Source organism: Tauraco erythrolophus, chromosome Z (genome assembly GCF_009769465.1).
Source record: "Tauraco erythrolophus isolate bTauEry1 chromosome Z, bTauEry1.pri, whole genome shotgun sequence".
NCBI lineage: Eukaryota > Metazoa > Chordata > Aves > Musophagiformes > Musophagidae > Tauraco > Tauraco erythrolophus.
The window spans coordinates 931,967-956,979 of NC_141496.1; the positions used below are offsets into that span (position 1 = coordinate 931,967).

A 25,013-nucleotide genomic window follows, 5' to 3' on the forward strand; every position below is an offset into this window, starting at 1 on the left:
ACTCTCTGATTACTCAAACACTGCACAAATAAGTGCACAGAGTACATGCAAAGTGCTGAAATTCTAAATTGGCAACGTTTGCAAGGCAGTGGACACTCACATCTCACAGCTGAGGACTGCCACGTGCGCTACAGAGCCCGAAAGAGCAGGAATTATCCGGGATAATTTACAGGAAACAAGGTACAAATCCGGCTAAACGATTCCTCCCCAAAATCAGCTCCCATTTTCTGAAATCTCCAAGGTGAGGCCAGCCCTCCACGACAACGAGAAACTATTCCGCCAACATCGACCAACTCAATTCCAACTTTTTGCGTGGTTGCTGAATCTTTACATCAACTTCTTCGAATAATGCACTTCTATTTTTCTATTTTTTTAGTCTCTGGAATAAATTTTGTTTTAACAGGCTTTCTCTTCACAATTCTATGAAAAGTTACTTATTTTTTTTCTATAACCATCTTTAATTTCCAGTGGTAGTCTCATGACAAGCGACTCATCTATCACTGTAATGAACTCCCAGAAATCTTCCATTGCTTTCAACTATGTTCTAAAATTTCTAGGGAAAATCCACTTACGGTGAAGGAAAGCGTGTTCCAGACAAACTCTTCTATTTTATTTGATATTTTTCTTGCACTGCATAAAAACCTGACAGCCCCTGATCACCTAAATTCATTACATGAACTGGAAAAAGTGCATATTTTAAGGAGTGGGTTCCCTGCTTCCTCTCCCAACAGAACACTGTGATCATTGTTTTTCTAACAACTTTCACAGTTTTTGTAAGGCAAAATAAAGTTTGTGATTGCTTATGTAGTGTTCATTATTACAACCTTTTTATGGAGTTAATCCATGAACCAGTATCTCACATACCCCACCTGCAATTTCATCTGCATTAGTAATTTTGGCTGGTTATAGCTATCATTATATATATCACGTGCATCTCTCTATCTATATAGAATATGTACATATATATCTCTATATTTCCATAAATATACGGTTGTATGGATCCAATGCCATCTTTCCTCTTCCTGAGTGGATGAATGAAGCCCTATTTCCAACTTTAGTTTAATATAGAATTTGGTTCCCTCCAAAACATTGACACTAGCTTGCCAGGAAAATTAATCCTAGTAGAATTTCCTTCCTCGCATTCATCCCTAATAATCAACTTAATTTTGACCGAATGCTAACCAGATTTTTTGGGTAGTTTTCTCATGGCTATTCCTTTTGTTTTCCCCTGCTGATGAGGCACTCCACCTAGCAAAAGAGAGACAGATGGATAGAATCAAACTTCTAATGACCAAGTTTTCTTGGTTAAATTATGAGCTGATCGATGAGAACGCAGACCTTCTCCTAGATCTAGAAATAATATACCTGCCTCTCCAGTTCACAGTATTTAAATCAAACCTGAGACTTTATGTTCAACTGTTAAGTACAAATACATAGTTTTTTTAAAAAAAACCTTAAGATTATGGCCTAGGCTGTTCCCAGAAAACTCTGTTGCACTTTGAAACAAGGGTTGAAATTTCTATCATACGCTGCGTGGTTTAATAAAAGGGGCTTAATATGGAAATGAAACAAATCTAGCATTAGAAAAATAAGCAGAATCAAAATCCATTTAGCTGAAACCTGAAGCTCTTTATATTTAAATCGTAACACACTTACAGTAGCAGCTTCACTAAAAACTGTCCTTGTCAGAGATAGCCCTTTATTCTTTCTTCTACGCTGCTTGTCAAGTAGCTAATTCAAGTAGTTAATTGTGAAAATAACTAATCCACCCACCATGTATCCCGTCAATTATTTTCTTCTTCATCCCTTTTCTAGTCTTATTTCCATGTATTTTTTACATTATCTTTTAATTAGATTATAAGGACAAGCTATGTATGTCAGCACACAATACCCAAACCCAAGGATCTCTGATGATTATGCATCTGGACTCAATAATAAAAAAATACATAATAATAATAATAATAATGATGATATGTTGTTAATATTATATTATGATAATATATAATGACAAAAATTATCCACCATCAATGACTTCAAAGTCAAGAAGACACCAAGAGGCACTCGATATATTGAATATTATTTGGGTGAATACACTATCAAATCTCATAAAGTCTCTAAAAGGGTCCTTCCACATGATGTATGAGCCAAGAGAAGGCCACCTATCTTGGTGGTTTTTTAGCACCTTGTGAACTTTCCCCTTGGCCTTAGATAGTTTAAAATAATTTTTCATGTAAAAACTATGAGAGTGGAGATTGGTGCACAAAAGAGGAATATGAGGAATATGAGGAAATGAGGCTTTGGGCAACCTGGTGTAGTGGAGGGTGTCCCTGCCCATGGCAGGGGGGTTGGAACTAGATGATCTTTGTGGTCCCTTCCAACCCAAACCATTCCATGATTCTATGATTCTATTTTTATGACACTTGGTCTTGAGTGCAAACGTGTCACCTCCAATGAATTCATCATCACTGAGGTTTCTCATCACTTACTCCTGCAGCAGCTGCACGCTTGTGCTCTTCCACGAAGAGTGTCACTTTGAAAGAAGTTCATAGAATCATAGAATGGTTAGAATTGGAAGGGACCTCAAAGATCATCTAGTTAAGCGAAGAACGAGCATGTTTGATTTCAACAAAACCAAGTAACTAAGTCCTTCTCGTTCGATTAAATTCTAGGAAGAAAGAATATAAAATCTCCAAGTGGATACATTTTCTTTAGCGTTCTTCCATTATTGATTCAGCAAATTTGTTGAAGAAAACGGTTACTTTTTGAAAAAATGAAATAAATTCATATTTTATTTCCTATGGCAGTTGGGAAATGACTGTGGATGCTCCCATTGACTTCCTCTACTTAGAAAATAACATTTCTCTCCCAACATTACAAAGGAGTTGCATTTGAACTGGGAATTCCGATATCCATACAGCTGTATTTTTGACTGCTCACAAATTCCAAATTAGAAGAAAGAACAGAAAAGAAAGAAATGCCAAAGGAAGAAAAGAACAGTTTGTTTCATACTGTTGTTGATTCAACTCAAAATCTAAAGAGAATTAACCTCTACTACCCTAACAAAGGGGCTGGTCCTGCAAAATGACATTTTCATTTGTGTTAGCCAGATTCTGGGAAATAGATATTTTATGTGTCATGTCTCACTCCAAACATCTCCTACCTTCATCTGTCAGTTTTGTGAGGAAAACCATCAATTATATTATTGTAAGTCGAATATTTTGCTGTACTTCAGTCATTGAAACTAGATAACAAGCAGTAACAATAAGAATTTTGGGTTTCCTGGCTTTCCACTAAGTCAATCAGCTATGATCCACCTCCAAATAACATCTCCCTATCATTTGAAGGAAAAAAACAAAAACCACAACGTTTTTTCCAGATGCTGGCTCTTTAGGAAATATTAAAGATGCTTGGTGAAAACTTGATAAGAAATGGCTTTATTGCATATTTTGTACTCTGAGCCAAGCTGTCATCACGACCTATGTATTTCCATAACTACCTACATATGCCCCCATTTACTCGACTGACGTGGGCCAGAACTAACTTCACTGCAGTTTGCCTCAAAACGAAATTCTTACATGCCAAACCTAAACGGCAAAAAAAAAATAAGATACACGGAAAACTTTTTCTGAATTCAAAAAAAAAAAAATAGGATGATGCTTTGAATGAATACTTTAGTTTTTTTTAAAAAAAAAAGATTTTTGTGTGTTAAAAGCCACTTGTGTGGACTTTCCTCACTTACAGAACGTACTGCACAGTCTTAGAACAAAAATTCCCCGACTACCACTGCTGCTAACGAACCCAGTGGATGGATACAGCGTTTCCAACTGGGCCACGACTGCTCCAACTCCCGAAACTGCTGGTGAGGCTGAAGGATTTAGGGAATCTGTCACCAGAAACAGCCCTAAGCCCTGCATTTACAAAGCAAAGCAGGCAAGAGCAAACCCACCGCCTCTGCGGCGTGCTGGGAGGATACGTGTCCGCACAGATTTTCACCGTGAACGTGAAACGTGCCCCGTACCTACTGGCTTTTTCCCAAATCCACTGGCTTTTCCCTAATGGACTAAGGCATTGCATACCAGTTAAAGCTATGCAGTATGTCCTAAAATGATGACATTTCGTTTTAATTGAAAGCAAACATACTCTTCCACTAGGGAATAAGAAAGTAAACCAAATTTTAATAGGAATTCACAGAAGTACAGAGGAGTATTTTTCTCCCTCCTATATCATCTTTCCGCGGAAATCGGAGAACAAATATTTCTGAGGCAACAGATGAAACCTATTCTTTGTTAAACTGTACTGGAATTAGTGGAGTTATTTTAAGTATTAATTTGGTTCCTTTGTTTCTGTGGAAATGAGATATATGTTTAATAAACTCTACTACTTATAATAAACTTCACAATATGTACCTATAGATTTAGCTTCTAAAACAAAAGTTTATTGATAAAGGGAGTCTAAGTCTACTTTAGAGGAACTTTGTAAATATTATTATTCTGGAAGAAGAGTGCTATTTTCTAAATTTGCTTTATACACTGTGAAAATCAGTTCAGATAGATAAACCAAAGAGAGACAGCTCTTTTCTGTAAAGAAGCATCCCTGCAGAACGTGATTGTGGCAAAACAATTCCTCATTAGAGCCACATTCTGGTTTACCCTGAACTTTTCCGACTTAATTACACAAATCCTAACATGCTCTCTCAGAATTTCCCTCCATCAGTTCCAAAACGAGTCGTATCTGAGAAGGGAAGAAAAGCCAAAGCACAATTTTTGGTTTTGTGGACAGGTTGGACATAATTAAGACTGTCCAGGAGCTGCCAAAGGTGAGGCTTCTGCCAGCAGAGAGGCAGTTGCTGGTTAGGTGGTGGTGTCGTAGCAATCATGATCTCTGGATTTGCTGGGCTTCAAAGAAATGTTGTGGACAGTGTGGGAAAAAGAAAACATTTCAACAGCAAAAAACAAGAGCAGAATTACGTTAAGGGAAAAAGCTGACAAAGAAATGTCAACTGTAGAGTGTTGAAGAGTCACAAAGCTCAAAACAGAGGTCCAGGTGATGCTGGAGAACCATGCTCTCCTGAGAACCATGTGCTTTTCTCGCTGGCTCACAGACTTTTCAGCTGAGATCCAGGGAAGGTTCCAGTTAAGACCTGTTTAATCCCATCGAAGTCAGCAGTAAAAATTTATAATTTTTTCAACCAGATACCTCATAGGACTTGGAGACATCCCTCAGCCTTGCTGCTGAGAGCATCTTCTGTTGAAATGGGTGTTTTTGAAGTGGGCAGCTGTTGTGACAAAAGGACAGGGGACAGGACACTCCAAACCCTCCTGAAGACATCAGTAACAGTATTTTGATCTGCAAATGCCAAATTTCTCCCTCCAGTTCATCCCCTCAGACTTTTGCTGCTAAAGTTTGCAGCAAGGATCTTGAAGTTGTTTGTAGGAAATGTCTTGGTTCCTCTTTCTTTGTCCCCAGAAGTTTTATCATGGTGCAAGTTTTTTGGTCCTTACTTGAACCTCCCACTCGTTCTAATGAGAATTTAGTTCTAATGAGAATTTTGACCCAAGGACTATGGGATTTAACTACTAAAAATGTTCACCATTAACACAACATACCACATATTCAAGGTTCACTGCAAATGTGACTTAGCCCATACACACTGGTGAGGCAGAAGAGACGTAAAAATGCCTACGATTACAAAATAAACTACAAACTATAGAAAATATGTAACTTTAACTATATAATTAAGCCATAAAAATAGTTACTGATTTCACAAAGTCAAGTACTTCAACCATAGCTCTGACCCCTTGTCTTTTGCCTGTTTCCTGAATGAAGCAGAACATAAGAAGGAAGCACAAAGGGATGAGCAAGGGGTTGCATGGAGACCATAAGCTTTTTTTGTGCTTCATTTCTCCCCTTTTTTGAGGAGAGGGGAGAAGCAAACAGTTTAGTGGTTTGGAGGTTTATCTATACTATTTATGAAGTTCAACTTTGTTCCACCTCTGCTTCATCCCAAAAACTAACATGGCAGCTGTGGATCACACCTCTTTAACCAACAAGATTAGCAGAAGGGAAAATAATTAAACTACCTTGGCCCAACCCAGTCATCTCAGTTGTCTCCACTTCTTCTCAAGAGTGTGTCGTCACAGATGTGAGGCTGCATACTGATACCACTGGGTAGGTCTGGAAGACTTTCATAAGCCTTTCTTGTTTCATTTCCACCCCCAGTTTGGTGTTGAGCAAGTTCCTACCTTATGGGATGCCAACAGGGGTTGGATGGTGTGGCTCTGAGGCACGGCTGAGGAGACAAGCTTGGTCCTCCACTATGCTCCATGGTCTCCGAGCTAAGGCTCCAATTCCTGGCCCTAGGCACCGAGAATATTCTTGGGTATTTAAGCAGCTTCAGGTGAAAGAAGAGAAAAAGCAATTTTTACCAGTTTATAATTCACCCAACCCGAATCCTGACACATCTCAAACACTGAGGGTGTTAGACTTTCTCCCAAAAAAGACCAGTAGTAACTTTTTCACAGGTATGTGTAACATAGCCTAAAAACACATGCCACTACCATCTCTGCAACAAACACTTGTAAAGTCTTTTCTTCCAACTGCTCTGCAACACTTGGACTTGGTGAAGGGTCCCAGAATTTACTACTGCTAGCTCGCTGACACTTCCATGGACCATCACACACAAGTGGTGAGTTTGTACACGGTGTAGCTCCACAAAGCACAAGCTGGGTGTCCTGGCATTAAGACCATTTTGAAGAAACTCATCAGGTCTTACTTCTGACCTTGTGAAAAAAGCCCTGGGAGATGAAGCCTCTCATAGACAGGCTGACACGGACAGCCAGGCAGCAGCAGCCATTCCATCAGCACCGCTTGTGGTGTTGGACAGGAGAGCACCAACACTGGTTTTGACACAGGCACTAATTACTCCATCACATGCCATTTTTTCCAGAGGGCCCTTGCCTGGTCCTGTGCACGGGGCGGATGGTGCTCACTGAGCAAACTGCCATGCCACATGGGTTCTTCCATGGCAGCAACACAGCACATCATAACATTAATAGATTTATTTTCAAAATGCCCTGATAAAATTTCCAAAGAGTTTATCTGCAAATCCATAAAGAGTATCTACCGAACATGTGCACGCTCAACTTTTCCATGGATTTCTACGTCCACGTTTTGATGGATTTTTATAGGGATGAGAAAGGGCACAATCATAGACCCAAACTGGAACAAAATGCAGCCTAGTACTTCCCTATCCTGCTATTAAAGTCTACAGACAGGGTGAAAAAATTTCTTTGCACACACACAGCTAACAGTCACATCCAGGAATTTCAGGATGTGAATTTTTTGCCTACTGCTGGTACTTGCAGCACTGCTTACCACGTTTAACAGAGCGCTTCCGCCAACGTCGCCTGCTTCCAAATTGCTTCACGTCTTCCGAGGTGGTAAAACACCCAACTGCCAGCAGCCCCTCTCCGTCCGCAGCAACATCTGCACCCGGGAATTGGCCCTACAAAATTCCGTGGCACGCTGAAAACTGAACATATGGGGACAGTATAAAATACAGTGGATTAAAATCGCAAAATAAATAATACTGGGGCCAGTATGGCAGTTGGGTTATTCTTTTTCCTATTTAATATAAACCCAAAGCCCCATAACCCATTATTAACCGTAGCTTCTGCATTAATTTTCAGTCTGCCAACCTAGTGTGCTCCAGAAAGACAAGGTCTTGCCACAAAACCAGTTTCACTGGTTGGTAACTTGCGTTACTATGTGCGAAGTCCTGCATGTCCCTGGAAATCCACATTTTGCGGATTTACCAATATTCAACTGTTGTGAGGTGAATAATTCTATTTACCTCTATTTTCCCTGAAAGTAGTGCCTTTTTATATCACTTTAATACCACCAACGCTTCGGTTATCGCTAATATTAAAACCCGGATTTAATTATGACTTGATTAATCCCGAACTAAAACACGGTTGATAGCCGAGCGGGCCAGGCACAAATCAGGTGTAATTTACATCCCTAATTATTACATTAACAATTTCTTCTGCAACACCGTGACGACACGCCCAGTATAACCATGACGAAGAGCAGCAGCAGGCCAGGAAACGCAGGAAGCTCAAACAAGGTCCTGGAGCAGCCAGAAACGATCCCAACAAAGCAGACAGAAATTAGGGAACGGGGCTGGGACAGCCCCGCGATTTCAAAACTCTGATCCTCAGGGGGAAAGGGTCGTGCCGGAGGGTCTCACCTGCCAAGGGCCACCATCGGAGCACCAGCGGTCGCCACGCTCCTCTTCCTCTCCATCCGCAGGGAAGGAGCGTGGTCCAAAGCGGGACTGACGAGGCCCCGTTTGTCCCAGTCTAACCTCTCCTAACGCTTCGCTTCTTCAGCGCTATCTGGAGATGCTGGCTGCGTTACTGGGATAAAGAATCCAATAAAGCCCTGGGTGCTGGGTTTGTGCGGAGCGGGGTCTGCTGGCGGGAAAGGGGATTCACTCCCTGGAACTTCCCGAGTTTCCCGACCGGGTCAGCCCCGCCTCCAGCCAGGTCGGAACCCCCATGCCCTGGGGCCGGGTAGAGCCATCAGCCCTCTGTGAATGGCGCTATTTAAGCCGGGACAAAGGAGCCGGAAAAGGCGCTTCGTGCTGCGGAGCGGGAGTGAGGAGCGGGGGCGGCGGGGCCCCCCCCCCCCCAATACCCCCCCCCCGGGCGGCGGCTGCCCCCGCCGGGCCGGCGCCGCCCGCTGGAGATGGCGGCGGCGGCGCCACTGGGGGAACTCGGGGAGCGCCCCGCTCCTGGGGTGCCCGCCGGGACCCGGAGAGGGCTGAGATCTGGGAAGAAACGGCCACACCGCCACCGGGTGAGTGAAGGTGGAGCGGGACGAGGTGCCGGAGCTGAGTTTCGCCTGCAACCAGTGGCAAGATGGCAGCGGCCCCCCCCTGCAGCCATGACAGACTCAGCGGGGCAGAGACCTGTGGAGAAGCCACGTTGGAGAAGAGATGCCTGAGCCTGAGGGAGGTCATGGAGAATGGGACGCACGACAAGGTGGAGACACAGCTGAAGTTTGTGGGACGACGCACGCCGGAGCGAGTGGCAACGACTCCCTAAGAATCCGTGGCTGAGGTAAGAGCAATCCGATGGGGAAGGATAGCAATCCGATGGGGAAGGATTGCATCCTGCGGGTAGGACTCATGTTGGAGGAATGCGGGCTGCCTCGGGAGCGGGGGATCCACTGGAGCAAGGGATAATGGTGTAAGGACTCCTCCTCCTTTAAGAAAAGGAGCGGCAGGAACAGCATGGGATGAACTGACCTGCAGCCGCCATTCCCCTGAAGAGGCGGGAAGGCGGGAAGACAGGAAAGGCGAGAAGACAGGAAAGGCGGGAAGGCGGTGTTGGTTTTAAGATCTGGCCTTGTTTTCTCTCTATCCTCTCAAGAAACTGTTATTAAATTGGGTTGTTTTGTTCCCAAGCCGAGTCTGTTTTCCCCAGGACCATGGTCGGTGGGTGCTCCCTCTGTCCTTGTCTCAACCCTTGGACCTTTCATGACATTTTTCTCCACTTCGCTGAGGGGAGGAGCGAGCGAGCGGCCTCATGGCGGCGGAGCCGAACCACGACACCTCATCCTCCTCTGTGGGCTCACACTGGTTTTCTTCCTCCAGTTTTCTCCGTATTGATTCACTTCGAGGGGAAAAAAAAAAAAAAAATAATTCTGCGTTTTGAACAATAAGCAATTTGGCACCGGCCCTGTCTTTTCTTTGTGCCACGTATAGCGCTAAGATCACTGTTGGTGCCAAGGGAATAATAACTCACGGATAAAACAACTGCAATAATAGCGGGAAATGGCTGTGCCGTGAGCCCCACCAGCCTGCCCAGTCCCCTGACACCCTGAGGGAGCCCTCACCTGCACTGGGGCTGCGGGACCGTGTGCCGTCGGCTGCGCCAGGGCGGTGGCACTGTGCCCCGCCGGTGGCTGCCCACAGCTCCCAGCTTGTCTTCCCGCATGGAGTGTGCCGCGCTTGCTGCTTTCCCACATCTAGTCTTCATCTTCAGGGCATTCGAAGGAACATCTATGGCAGGGCACGTGATGAAACACGCAGCCAAGTCCCAGCAACCGTCAATGGTTTTCTTCAGGAGCAGTTCCGGGCTCAGATCCGCGCTGAACTTGGCTCTCTGGCCATCGAGGCAGTCATGGAAGACATACTGAAGGTGACACGCTAAAAGCAGTAAGTCATATTGACTGCGTGCACTGTCCCTCAAATGTCCCCACACGTCTCCTGAGGCAAAAATCCCGACTGCCCACGTTATCCATGCCTTGGACTTCTTCTGGCAGCTGAAGCATCCCAGTGTGGCTGCACTGTCTGGACAACTTACGCCTGCGGAGACCATCGCAGCTGTGCGACTACACATCCCACACAGCGTCATCCATCTTACACACTCCTGCACCACGTGCCTGCAGACAGGTTCCTTCTTCCAGATGTCATGGCTGGGGCAGAAGGCAGAGCCCCCCATGGCAGTGGGTGCCACCTCCTCCTGGGAAGACTCCTCTGCCCTTCATCCCTACAGGCAGGACGCACAACAGCTTTGCAAGGCCATTCCGAAATGGGTGCTCAGCTGCAGCACAGGCAAAACCACGGCAACTCGTGCTCAAAAGGCCTCCCTGGGCTGTCTGCGGTACGTCATGGAGTCGTCGTTGGAGCCACCAAACTCGATGCTGTGTCCAGCATCCACTGGGAACAGGAGAAGACTCAGCTTCACTTCCAGGAGGACGGGCAGCTCAGCTGGAAGCGTCATGAGCAGGTGAGTGCCCTCTCAGAACCATCCCTTTGGGTGAGAAACGGGGGTGCTGGTGGCTTTGGGGGTGCTGAGGGAGGACTCCATCGGAGCAGAGTATCGGCAGCTCTGACTCCAGGAGGACTGTCTACATCAGGTATCCTCACACGCGTGTAACACGGCCACAGGAGAACATCCATGCTGGCAGGGCCGCCCCCTTCCCAGGCGGCCATCTCCATGCCTGGGATCCAGCAAGCCAAGTTTTACTGGGGGTGTATCACCAACACAGTACCACGGCGCCGCTTTCCTGCTGGTACCCACCTTCCATGGCCCTCCCCAGTGCTCCTTCACGCTCTCTGCTTCCAAAAGGTTCACATTCATGGCACTTCTACTGCTCCATCACTGCTTTTTGGTTTACACTTCCCTCTCCGGGCCCAGCGGCGGAACATGGGTGCAAGCAAGCCTCTGCCTCACCGCAGAGGGTGCCTCACCCCCCGAGCACGCCGCGGAGCGATGGGAACGGGGTGCAGAGCAGCACCCCACGTGCCATTTCTCCCAATCCCTTCCCGGCTGGGCGCTGCAGCCTGCCCCCCACCTGCACAGCCTCCTTCCTTCAGCCCCCCCATCCTCCTCCTCCTCCCTCTTCCCTTTCCCATTCCCTCCTGCATTTTCTTTTGCACCAACTGGTGGGGAAACCACCATCGCAACCACATGCTCTGCTCCCATTTTATTTTTTTTTTTCTTTTCCCCAAAAATACGCACCCCGAACACCCTCCCGCCGCGCACCCTGCGACCCCCCCCCGTTCTTGCGCAGGAGCGGGAACACCGCGCCCCTACCCCCCCCCCCCCCGCGGAGGGTCCGCGCACCTCCCCCCCCCCGCGGAGCACGTGGCGGCGGCGCGGCGGGCCGCCTCCATCTTGGTGCCCCCGCGCAGCGCCGCGTAACGCCGCGTAACGCCGCGCCGTCCCGCCCGCCTCCCTCCCTCCGTCGTCATTGTCTGCGAGCGGCGGCGGCGGCGGCGCTTATAAGGCGGCGGGCATTGCCCGGATGTGAGCGGCTGGCGATGTGTCTTCCAGGGAAAGATGCTATTATCCGCGTCTCCGCGGGGGAGGCCGTGGTGGTGGTGAGGAGGAGGAGGAGGAGAGCGCTGTAAACTTGGAACAAGTTTGGGACGGGCGGCTCCGCGCTCGCTCTGTTTTGTTTTTTCCCCCCCCCCCCTTTTTTTTTTTTTTTTTTTTTTTTTTAAGGAAGGACAGAGGGGAAAGTCCCCCCGAACCGCCACGGCGCCCGCAGTTTGTCAGTCACCATGTGTTTGTAAAAACAATAGAGGGAAAAGTTGTCGGACCTTCTTTTTTTCCTTTCTTTTTTGCCTTTTTTTTTTTTTTTTTTTTTTTTGGCTGGCTGGCTGGCGGGGTGGGGGAGCTGGTGGTGGGCGTTTGGGGGTCGGGAACCCCAAATCCCAACAAAGCCAGGTGTAGGGTGCCTGTAAAGCTGTGGAGTACCCCGGAGCAGGACTGACACTTACAATACTTTTTCGTGGTTTTGGAGGGTCACACACGCGTGAGATAATAAAGCACTTTGGCAGAAGATTCCTCTCTTTTTATTTTTTTATTCTTTTTTATTTTTTCCCCCCCTTGGAATATTGTGAACATATTTGTGGCCATTTAAGGTAAAGTTACAATTTGCTGTTAGAGTAACTTGTCTGTGTTTTTTGTTTATTTTTTTTTTTCTAGCTTTGATTCTTTTTTTTTTTTCTCTCTTCTGAATTGTCGATCCCGATGCGTTATTTAAAAAGAGGTGCGAGTTAATTCGATGTGTAAATGCCAATAGGAAGCACCCCGCGTGTGTGCACACATAATTGCTCGTGTGGATAAATATACATTATAGATCCACGGTGTAATTCCACGTGTTGGGATGTACACTAACGCTGAGCGGGAGAACTCGGGGCTTTGATTTCCTACCGGAAAATGAAGTCGAACTAGTTTTTTGGGAGCGTGGCGGGCCTGCGAGAGCAAAATGGAAAATAAAAAGTGTAACATGCTGCGGGGGGGGGGGGGGGGGGCCGCTGGCATCTTCCCCAAAAACTTGAGCGTAAAGCGAATCCAAGGGCTGATTTTGCAAAGTTTGCAGCAGTGTAAATGGCAAAAAAAAAACCAAAACAAAAAAAACCCAAGAAACCCGCGGCTTTGAAATTGAGCTGGAGGCACGGGGCGGCGGGGGGGGGGCGGAGATCACAAACAAAACAAAGCAGAATTCAAAAAAAAAAAAAAATACAAGGGGGGGGGAAAAAAAAAAATATTGTTCCTCTTGGCAAAGTCCCCGCATCACGTGTACGTGCGGCCTCGTATAAACTCGCTTTGCCATGGCTGTGTGCGTGAGGTGGGGAAATGTGAAGGAGAATCCCGGGAAAAGTGCGGCGCGGGCGGGAGGCGGGAGCTGCAGCTCCGGGAGCGGCGGGTACGGCGGCGGCGGCGGGCCCCGCGCAGCGCTCCGCGCCCCTTCCTTTTTCCCCTTCCCTTCCCTCCATTCCCCTCCCCCCGGGCGCTCGGAGGGAACCGATGACTCCGCACAGGCCCCAGCCGCTCCCGGGTTGTTGTTATGACCCCCCCACCACCCCCCCGCAAATTAAGAAATTGGGGCTAATTAGCAAAAAGGCTCCTCTGCGCTTCCCTCCCGGCCCCGCGTCCCTCCGCACCGGCGCCTCCGACTTTGCATCTTTTTTATTTTTTTAATTTTTTTTTTTTTTTTTTTTTTCATTGCTGTTTGCCGTTTCTGCCTCCAAACGCTGCTTGGCGTGGAAGAAGGAGAAGGGGAAAAAGTTGGGAGCGGATGGCTGGAGTTTCTTCTCTGGGATCCTCATTCATTCCTCGCTGAACCTCCTGTTGCATAAATGATGCTCCGGGAGCGAGGCTTTTGCTTTTTTTTTCTCCTCCGGATTTGGGTTTAGAGTGGATCTTACCGGGTTTCCATCGCCTCTTTGGAAATACAATATCGCTTTTTTTTTTTGGCTTTTTTGGGGGGGGTTTGTTGGTGTTGGTTTTGCTGCCCCTCCATCTTTTTTTTTTTTCCCCTCCCTTCTTCTCAACTACCCACCGCCCCCCCCCCCCCGACTCCCACCCCCCCCTGAAAAATCGGATTGTGTTTCCTGCAAGGCTCGGGACTGGGTTTCTGATTGCGGTTATTTCCATGTTTCCAGGTTTGTGTGATTTTGCTAAAATGCATCACCAACAGCGAATGGCTGCCTTAGGGACGGACAAAGAACTGAGTGATTTACTGGATTTCAGTGCGGTAAGAAACAACGGTGGAAATTAACAACAGCTGTAAAAAAAAAAATTATCTTCTAGCTGATCTGTTAAACTAAAAAAAAAAAAAAAACCCAACCAAAAAACAAAACCCAGACCAACAAAACCAAAACTGTGATCTAAGTACATTGGGCAATTTTTAATCAGCAGCTAGAACCGTGGTAAAGATCTTTTTGCTTAAAAAAAAAAAAAAGCAAACCAAAAATTAGAGGCTTTTTATTGTTTCTTATTGTATGTGATGGGAGATGCAGTCGTGTTCACAGCTTATTTTCATGTCTTGGATGGCTGAAATAATTCATACAAAAAAGAGACGCCCCTAAAAGCGAACATTTCTCATCATTACTTAATATCTAGCACTTTTATTGTGCTTTACGTTTTATAGCGTTGTTGACACATGAACTAATTAATTGCTAATGAGTTGCTGATATTCTATTTTCAGTTCTTCCCTTGTTTCATTTTTTTGGCACGTGGAAAGTGCAAAGAAATCCATGACTGTCTCAGTTTAAAGTTTTCACTGAAATCTCCTATGGCTTCTGCTGTCATTAAAACTGCTCCAATCTTTTCCAAACCCCCCCGCGGTGAGATAGTGCTTTTTTTTTTAAAAAAAAAAAAAAAAAAAGGAGGGGGGGAAAAAAAAAATAAATACTTTTTGTCTCTTTGGGCTGCTCCTGGCCGGGCTGGTTTGGAGGCCAAACGTTAATCCGGACGTTGTGCACTTGTCTAGTTTTGTCAGGCTCTCCCTCCCCCTCCCAGCCCCTTCCTTCCTCTCCCCATCCCCTCCCTTCCCCCCCAATATGTCAGGAATATCCAGCCAGGCAGTTCTTTCTTTATTTAAGGGGAGAAGCAGTTTGCTGGGAGATGCGGGGACGTTCCTAAAGCCAAAACCTGCTCCTCCTTCCCCTACCCCGAGTAGCTGAGGCTGGTGCTGCTGCTGCTCCAGCCTTTCCTTGGAGGAATGGCTTGGGGAAGTTGGGCCAGGAAACGTAGCCCGAGGCAGCTTCGCAGCCCCCTCTTTGCTCGTTGCACTTTTTCCCATTTGTTCCTTGGCTTTTTGCAGGCTCTGACTCAGGGAAGGTGCGTATTATCCACTAGACACGTCGGAGAAGAGAGAAACCAATTAGGGTCGAAATAAATGCTGGGGAGAGAGAGAGGGAGCGGGAGAGAGGGAGGGAGAGGGGGAGAGCCTTCCTTCAAATTGCTCTCGTGTTAGAGACGGAATGAGAATTTAGGGCAGGTGGCACTTTGCATTATTATGATTTGGGTTCACATGTGACAGGCAAACCCTAAAGCGGGATGGAAATGGACGTGGCGACATTTATGGCCAAGGTTTCGACAAAAAAAAAAAAAACCAAACCAAACAACTAAACTTTTTTTTTTTCCGCTTTTGGCAGCGGGAGAGTTGGAGAGGGGAGCGAGCCCCGCTTCCCAGCCTGGAGAACGCTGCTGGGGACTGGGATTGCTCAAAGTCTCGGGGAAGCGAATATTGTTCGGGGAGCTAATGAGCCTAATAAAAACGGGCTGATGGTGGCGAGGGGCTGGGGGGGGGCTGTGAGAAATATTGCCTCATTTTCAGCTCTGGGGGGGATGATGATGGTTCGTGATAGCCAAACTCCGAACGGGGAAGGAACTTTTGACTAACAGTGGACTCGGGAATCTCTTGTTTTCCAGCAGTAATGACTCTTTGTTTTTTTGTTTTTTTTTTTTTAGATGTTTTCACCTCCTGTGAGCAGTGGGAAAAATGGACCAACTTCCTTGGCAAGTGGACATTTTACTGGCTCAAGTATGTAAAATTTTGGTTTCCTATGTAGTTCCTAAATGTTAGTTATTTATCCATAGGCACTACCTTTGTTGTGGTTGTGTTAATCTCTTTTGGGGAGCAGATTCATTCAGATTTGAGTGGAATTATTCCTAAGTGCTGGCTGTTATTATTATGATGATGAATATTATTATTGTTGTTTCCACAAGACTGGGATGTTTTCACAGTATTTCCATACATTTATGATTTTTCTTTAAAACCCCCTAAACTTCTCTATAGAATTGTTCAAGGTGAGCTAGTTTCAATCTTTTTCCTTTTCTTTTTTAAACTGAGCATTGGGGGGTTTTTATTTCCGATTTCACATGCTCTCTTTTTCTGATAATCCCAACACCTTGCATGACAATTAATTTTTGCAAATAAGAATCGAAGGCTGCTGAAATTAAATAAATAAATAAGCAAGTACCCGAGTATAAACACCAACCTCTTCCGGGAAAAGAACTCTTTAGTATCAGAGATCCCTGGTTGCTGCTGGAATGTTTTTCGGTGAATTAAAATCTTCAGGCTAGTTGCTGTTCCTGGTGGAAATTAGAGCATGATCTTTCTAAATATTCCGAGTCCCTGAAATGTAACTGGAGGATTTGGTTGTTTGGGTGGTTGTTTATTTGGCTGTAGTAGTACTATAAGGGCGACTTGTGCATTCCATAAAACCAGGCGTCCTGTTTGATGACAAAAGAAATATCGGAGCTCTTTGCGGTGGAACATATGTGTGCAATAATTGTCTGGCAACTCAAGTTTTACGTAGAGGCTTTTATACTCCTGACAAATTAGAAGTAGGACTAGTAAAGACACTTAGGCGTTTGGAATTTCCTTCCTCTTGTATTAAGTTGGTTTAAGAGGGTTCCCTGCCTCGCCGATGCGGTGCTTTGGACAGGACGCAGACACGTCTCCGGGTGGAGAGTCGCAGGGTTTGGAAAGCCCGGGCAGTTCCACGTCCCGACACGCCGGACGTAGTACCGTTACCCGCGGAGTACTGCTCGAAATCAGATGGTGAGTTTGGACAAGGCTTCGCTGCAAACTGCCGCTGGATATCGAGCTAGAAACACGTCACTGCGGATAGTTTCATGCCTGGTATTTGCAGTTGGTGCTCAATTAAAGGAACCTCTGCTGTGTAGCAACTACAGCCTTTTTTTATTAAATGCACCAGTACGTCCATTAACTTTTTATTTCCAAAGGGCTTCCTAAATGGAAGGTAGTCTGCGCCGTACGGTTTTAGGATAGGAGGTCAAATGCCACCTGCAATTGTTAAGCGCTCGTTTTGTGAATTTTGTTCTGTTCAGCCTTTGAAAAGAATAACATGTTTTTGTTTTATCTTCACAAATTTGGTTGGATTTCGTAGATGGTGTCTTGGAGAATTTTACTATTAGCTTTGAACAACTTCCCAAAGATAATTTGCCCTGTATCTCACAAGCTAAAAGATTTTAATCCTATTTTTTTGTCGTTTTCGGAGTGACATAATTTTAATAACTGATTTAACCGAATAGATAATATTCACTATATTTGTTTTCACTGGAGAGAAGCGAAGAGTGTTTGTGCCAGACAAATCAATTTGTCATGCTTGTATACCAGTCAATGCAGCAACTAACACTCGCTCTAACAGAAATTGGCTAGTTATATTTAATAATTGCATTGTAAACCTCATCTGGGAAGTAATTTTGATCAGAAATACCCCAGGACAGCAAACCTGAGCAGGGAGTGAAATCCAGGGGTCGTATTGTTTTTTTTTTTATTGTCTCTCCCTCTGAAAGCACCAAAGTCCTCGGCCGCATCGTTGTAGACACACAAATAATTTAATGAGCTGAAGTGAGTGAGTGATATTAAGATCTGGACCGTTTGAAATGGCACCTGCGTGCTCCCCCGCGGTGTACCAGCGTGTAAACGCTCCAGTACACCAGTCTGATGGTGGAGGGGGAAGTACCCTCCGTGCCTGAGACAGGAACGGATACTGGACGTTGGTGGATTGTTTGCACAATGGCATGCAGCACGGGGCACGCTCTTTGAAGGGAAAATATTGTGAATTTACAACAGAAATATCCGTTGCTTGGTTCTTAGAGAGTTTTGTAGCGAGCTATCTGCCATTTGCCCCCCAAAAAAGTTGTCAGGATGGAAGTATGGGTGAATTGCCCCTCGCTGATGCTCGGTGAGAGGGAGAGTGGATGCGTGGCCTGAAGACACGGTTGCGGGAAGGAGAAGCGTGGCTATTGTTTGCCACTTGCTGGCCAGCAAGCTGTGTGCCAGAGTCTTGCTTCTCAGGAATATTTGGGGTGTAACAAGCCTTGAGGAATTCAGGTTTGCTATGGTAGCGCCCGGACAACTGCTCCAAGAGATGTTTTCTGTAACTATATGGAAGGATTAAAGATAGCTCCAGTAATAACGTCGGAACACAGTTGATTATTTTCATGATGTGTAGTGATAACATGGAATTTTAGCCATCCAAGTGCAGCCTGTTCTTCCTCCTGGACAGATGCCCTTGTGAAGTTTGAGCTGACCTTCTCTTAGTGGTCCTCTTTTCAAAATTCTGTTTACTGAGATGAGGAACCACAGATGTCATTCCTCTGCATTAACCTGAGACTCCTCTTATAGGAGGGAGGAGGAAATAAAAAAAGGCAAAATAAAAAAAAAGCCAAATAAAAAAAGGCAAAATAAAAAAGACAAAGACAAAAAAAAAAGGACAAAAAAAAAAGACAAAAAAAAGACTCCAAAGGAAAGTGATCCCAAGCAGTGAAGTGAAACTAACTGTACTTTTGGAAGTGTGGTAAAATTTCATGCTGAAAGTCATCTTAATAGCTTTTTACTTATCTAATATAGGATGCTCTGTTGTGATTCGTAACGTGTGAAGGAAAAGAAAGTAAAGGCACGTTTCCTTTTCATCTTTAATTTCACAAACATGGCTTCTTCCCATGTCGAGAACTGGGGAGGGCTGCGAGGGAGAAAGGAATGTAACCTGAGCCCCAGCCGTGACATTCCCATGGAGCATTTTTCACATGAAAGGCTTTTGTCAACCCAGGAAAGGACCAGGAGTTTTTGTTTGATGTTTGCAGGTGTTCAGCAGAGAGCACTAAAACAATTCAGCCATGCTGCTTTAGAGACTCTGACCTTAACTGGGAGAACTGGTGAAGACCGAAATAATTTTTATGAAAACTCCCCTGGAGTTACCTCGAATTTATATTGTATTTGTAAGGTGATTTAATACCTGTTACTTAAATTGAACAATACACATCCATTAGAATGAAGCAGGGTTGGGTTTTTTTCCCTTTTTTTTTTTTTTCCTGCCTTTTTTTTCCCCCCTTTTTTAGGGTGGTTGCCAAAATAAAATTAATTTTCTCAGATCTTGTAAAATTTTCTTAATAGTTTACCTTAGCTTCTGTGGTGAAAGCATAATCTAAGTGTAAGCCATCGTAAAATAAGGGGAAGATGATGATCCCTGGTGCTTGCTTTTGGGAATTTACTGGAATTTACCGAAAAACTGGATTTTGAAGCAGTTTTTCAGCGATTGTGGTGGTGAAGAATTTACCAGGTCTATCACATTGGGCACGTTTCAGTTTTTGAAGTGTTAATCAAAGCCCATATCTTCCTGATTATGTCCAATTTCTGCTTCTCCTATTTTAAGTATTTAATTTTCCCTAAGTTTTCCAGCATCTCTTCTAGATTGCCCGCTGCGGAGATGTTTGAATATTGTGTGGGTGCGAGCAGCAGTAAAATAACCAAATTCTTGAGATTGGCCATTCCTCTTGCACACACCCCAAAAAATCAGGAATCTTTGCTGGCACAGACATCCCTGAATAAAGCTAAGAGTTTAAAGGGTTTAAAGACTTGCTTTTAATTTTGCCATTAGTTGGATTAGGGCTTTTCCTGCTTTAGAATAACAGCAATTACAAATTAGTACATCTTTAAGCAGAAAATCGTGAATTCAGCTTGGTTTTCAAGTCCTTTTTTTGACTTTGGATGTGTCTGTGAGTAAATGATAACCAAATGTAGTTGTTTTTTTTTAATTTTTCAAATACAGTGCATTTTTGGAGTGTGGCCTTCTGGGAAAGGTGAACAATTTTGCATTTATTGATTGAGAATCAGAAAAACTGATTATTAAATACAGTCTTTATCTTGAAAATGTTTTGGACACCTCGGGTTGGGTGCACAGGTCTGGCTGGTGTCCGTAGGAGTAATGCCTGTGTGTGCTAGGGAAGAATACACCCTTTCCTGGGGAGGATTTTGGAAGGACGTGGTTTATTTTGGGGGTTATAGTGCAGAATAGCCATTCAAAAGAATAATAAAAAAAAATGCATGGGAAATTTTAAGCATCTGGATCAGAAAAGGACTTTTAATAAGGAAGGCAAAGATGTTTAGTAGGTACAAGGCTGTTGCAGTTCCATAGGTGGCTCTGAAGGGTATCCACCTTGTCATATGTCAGAAAACACAGAAAATTCTGGTTGAATTTGGGTGTTGGCTTCGCTGGCGTGTTGCACCACGTCCCTCCGTTTGCCAGGCGGCATTCCAGGTCTCCGGGTGCGCAGGGCACGGCTCCGCCGAGCCCCGGCCGCTCCGGCCCCTCGCCTGGTCCGGCTCTGCCGCTGCTGGCCGGTGCCTCTGCTCTCTGATACTCCTCTCTTGCTCTGCCTGTTGGAAAATACTCGTGGCTTGAGCTCCGTAGACACACGAAGGCGACCGCTTCCATATTTTTCATCCCTAATGTTGCGTAATTATGATTAAGAGGAAGAAGAATGCTGGTTGCCTCCCATCCTTCCAGCTATGTTTACTTCTGCTGCCTTCCATCCTCCTCCCCTCCGAGTCCTGTTAAAAGAGAGTTCCGTGGGGGCAGAAAAAGACCCACGCCATGGTGTTCGAGTTGGCCTGAGACACCGCAGCGCAAACTTGGAGGAGCTAACTATTTAGTTACAAAGGAGAGAGGTGACCTCTGAGTTTGTATCTCGCTCGCGGTGGCAAGCTGAGAGTGTCCTGCAGAGGACGTTCCAGAGACATAGCCACCTACCATCACTTCTGTGTGTTTAAAATCTGGAAGCTGAGGTCCTGTCTTGATAATTAAAAAAAAAAAACCCAAACCCAAACATGTGAATCCTCTTGATTTCTGATGTTGGAGGAAAACTAGACTTAGTAACTAGAGGAGGATCTAAACAAAAGGTTGTGTTGTGTCTGATCTGAGAGAGCTGTACCTGGAGCAGCCCAGTTGTGCCTGTTGGGTGCTGTCCCTTTTTTTTTTTCCAAATACTTTTTGTCACAATCGTTGCATGTCTACCTCGGCAAGACTCCTGAATATATTTAATAATTCAAAAACATACACATTAGCTGTCTGAGCGACCGAGACGCTCGGGGGCCAGATCCACCCAGATGGCACTTGGAGGAGACGTTTGTGCCTGCCGTGGCCAAATTTAGCCGTAACAGAAATAATATTTCAGATTGTTCAGTGGGGACGAGCTCTCTGTGAGCAAAGTGTGGCTGTTAAAGCAGTGAACTTAGGTCCCACTTGGAATTAAGTCGGAGTACAAAGCTTGTCTAACATGTTCAGTAAGGGATGCGGGGGGGAAAAAATGGCATTTGGGAGCGTGTGAGGTACAATTTGGCTTCTTCCCATTAGATTTGCGCTCGTACCACTCCCAAATTCGTATTGATTCTTGTCACGGGCAAACGCAGCTCCCATTGACTGAATTCCCAAGAAACATTAAATAGGCACAAATAATAGTCAGCCTGTGCATCTCGTGCACGCCAGGTCACATAAATTTTCATCTTTCCCCGCTTAACAGTTCTTTTTTGGCTTCTGCAGAAAGAACGTGTGATTTAATTTATTATTTTTATTCCACACCCTCTCCCCCCATGATTTAAACCATTACTGAACCTGAAATTGCTTTCATGTTTTACTTACCTAGTGAGTAAAAGGATTTAAGCACACGCTTTGGGATCCCAGGAATGTTGCTTGAGGTTTTTTTTTTTTGACGAGATCAGCAAATATCTGTACCGTACTATTGTCGTGAGGAAATCACTTAAATAACAGCTGAACAACTAAGTCACAGAAGCACATATAATAGAACTATGTAATGAAAGTTTCTGCTGTTAATTGCTCGAATCTCTCTTAAATGCCCAGAATCACGGAGCACTAAAAGCTGTCACATAAACAGTTTTGGTTTGAGTTTAAAATGATTCCTTTTTTTTTTTTTTTTTTTTTGCCTTTTTTTGTTTTTCATCTGCTGCGATAAACAAAGTCGTTTTGTAAGCTTTACAGATCAAACATTTACTTCTCATGGTAAACTACGTTTTGTATCTGGAAATTCGTGTCTTTGCAAGGCCCAGGAAAAGAGTAGAGCCCCGGTGGCCCCAGGCCTGTGGTTTCCAGTGTTTGATATCATGATGTTATTTAGATCAGTTCCCATAAGCCAAGATAACAGATCTGCAATTGTTTAATAAGGGACAGGGTATGTGTTTGTAACGCTTTAAAGATCTCTTACCAAAATTTTCCCGGATAAATGGTACCAGGGCAGCGGACGTAATCAAAGTACAACTGAAAAGGGATAGAAATCCCATTTCAAGAAGTGGAAATAATTTTTTTGATGTCCTGAATCAGAGGCAGCTCGTTGTTCCGAAGCTTATGAAACGCAGCCTTACGAAAGTCAGGTGCCTCCATCTCCTCGGGCTCCTCGGAGCTGGCAGAGCAGAGCTTGCCCCAAGGCGTTTCGGATCAGCGCCGTGAATCATTTGCTGGCGATGCCCGTTCTCTGCCGAAGGACGGAGCGGTTTGCCGGGGCGTAGCGTGCCGTGTTCTGGCTGTCCGAGGCCGGGCGAGCCGCTTCCCCCCCAGCCACATCACCCTGGCATTGCTCACACCAATTTCTGGTTCACGTAAGCTCATCGGAGAGAAGAGCCGGCGTAGCCTGGGAATGTTTTCCATGTCCTGCTGAAGATGTAGGCATATAAAATTAATATACATGTAATAGTATGGACCATCTGCCAGCGTCTGTAGGCAGTCCATAGGGTTCCTCTTGCACCTCGGAAGGCAGGAGGAATACCAACAGTTAAAACGAGTCCCTTGAATAATTTAATTTGGGGTTATTTATTCGGTACTATTAACCACTAAGTAAAAGTCACCACCAAATTTCCTCGTCTGCCTTCATGCAGCTGATGCTGCCCGTCAGCCCGAGGCAATGAGGTGTTGAGGGGCCTCCACTTTTTTTTTTTTTTTTTTTTTTTTGGGCATCTGGAAGGTGTCGTGCGCCTCACGGGATCCGGCCCAAATGCCGAAATCTGCCTCTTCCCATTTGTGCCGTTCGAAGGTTTTTCAAACCTGTGACTTTGGGGTCCGTGCCCGGGCACAAATCCGTGGGCGTGGAACGAAATTTTCTTCTTTAGCCTGTTTGCAGCGAGAGCTTTCTGCCTGGTGCTTCTTGGCACAGCAGAGGGGTGGCAACAACCGGATTCCTAGACAATTTTTCTAATATTTTCAAAGGCTGCTGTGTCGTTTCTCTTCGTAGCAAACTCACAGAAGTAGGAAAAGTGTTGGGAGAGGTTGGCATATTTACTCTTTCTGCCAGGGTAAACACTAGCGCGGTTATCTGCGTCTCAGACAACCAGGTGCATTTAAAAATGGGTTTATCTCGGTGGATTTCGGAGCGGTGAGGAATTATTTCGTGTGAAGGTGCAGTAACAGCATCGTTTGTGCGAGAGCTATTGTGGCAGTCCCTGTTTAACCACGTCTTTCAAGACTACTACTGGTAGTAGTGCCAATACGTAGCTGCAATCTATTGTTGGCTGCGCTGGGTATTGATCTGTTTTGGAAACAACGCTTCACACGCGCTGCTGTGTTTGCAGAGTGCTCCTGTTTGTAAGGAATTTGTCTGATCCCTTCAGACGTGATTCCTTGAATATAATGATTTTCTTTTCACCTGGTGGGAAGGATTCCGAGGTTCTGATGATGTATCTGGTGCCTTCTGCTCCGCTGGCTCAGCGGGCTGTCGGTTGCTGCGTGTTCCGTAGCCACTCGCTCCTCGGTTCTTCCTTGGTCGGTGCTTCCCTCGTAAAAGTGCAAAACCAGGAAATTTCACCTTTGGATTCTTATTGTTACAGCACATCCTTTCGGGTCCATGTGGGTTTCAGCAAAGTTGATTTAAATGAAAAAAAAAAACAAACCCCACCAAAAAACCAACAAACCAAAAACCTATTTCATGTGCTATGCAGCAAACTACCTCCACCAAGATCATTTTAGGGCGCCAGAACTGGGAAAAAGTTGAAATCACTGAATTAATTCATAGGCATGTGTGTAATCTCGAAGAAAACAGGGATTCAGCTCTTTTTTTTGTTCTGTAGTGTATAAAAATTAAACCCTCTCCTGGTGCTGTTTTTCTGGAATAAAAGCCTGTCTTGTTCCTGAAGATTTGGGATTGTCAGGTTAACGTGGCACGATGCACTTTTTCCTCTGACTGTATGTTTAAATATGATTGATAAATAACTGGTACAAAGGTTTTTTTTTTTTTATTAAAAACAGCTAAGTACGACTCCTGATGGAATATCAAGACCATAATTGAATCTCAGGGGTTCTGGTACTGTTCATAAAGCATTGGAGTCGTTTTGTGCTTCGTGACGTCAGCCAAAAGCTTGATTGAATTATGTTCTTGTGTTGTGGGAGCACCTGCCAGCGCCACTAGACTTAAGGGTCTGTCAGCATTTCCATGACAAACCCTTCCCGATAAGTTTGTGACTTGGCTCGGAGCGTTTGAACCGGGCCGGAGGTTGGCACGTCCTCCCTCAGCCAAATACAACAAATCCAGTTGCCCGACGCCTAACGTGATGTGCGGCGTTCCTCCCCGTGACTCTTCTCGTGCCCATCTCGGTACGAAGGTCTGGTGCGGTTCCTCTTTGAACGTCGGTGCCTGGTGGGACTACACAAAAGAGAGTTTCTTCTAGAAACAAAGACATGCAGGGATGAGGCTGTGGCATAGGCTGGCTCTGGAATTCCAGTACCAGGAGGCCTTTTGGGTGAACTTCCATGAGATAACGTGATTCAACTTTTACAACTTCTCTGGGCAACATGTTCCAGTGCCTGGGGAGACACTGGAACAGGTTGCCCAGTGAAGCTTTGGCTGCCCCATCCCTGGAAGTGTTCCAGGCCAGGTTGGATGAGGCATTGG

General features: G+C 45.3%; 1 protein-coding gene across 6 annotated transcripts in view; it reads left to right on the forward strand.

Annotated features, from left to right (window-relative positions):
• Window positions 1-13,328: 13,328 nt before the first annotated feature.
• Window positions 13,329-25,013, forward strand: part of TCF4 (transcription factor 4) — a 221,063-nt gene continuing 209,378 nt past the window's right edge. For 4 of the 6 annotated variants that reach the window (XM_086629778.1, XM_086629780.1, XM_086629779.1 and 1 more), the window contains exons 1-2: window positions 13,987-14,058; window positions 15,780-15,852. In XM_086629778.1, coding sequence (XP_086485904.1) covers window positions 13,987-14,058; window positions 15,780-15,852 — 145 coding nt within the window. Of the gene's footprint in view, window positions 13,360-13,966; window positions 14,059-15,779; window positions 15,853-25,013 lie in introns of those variants that run through there. The other 2 variants (XM_086629777.1, XM_086629786.1) reach the window with 2 other exon arrangements.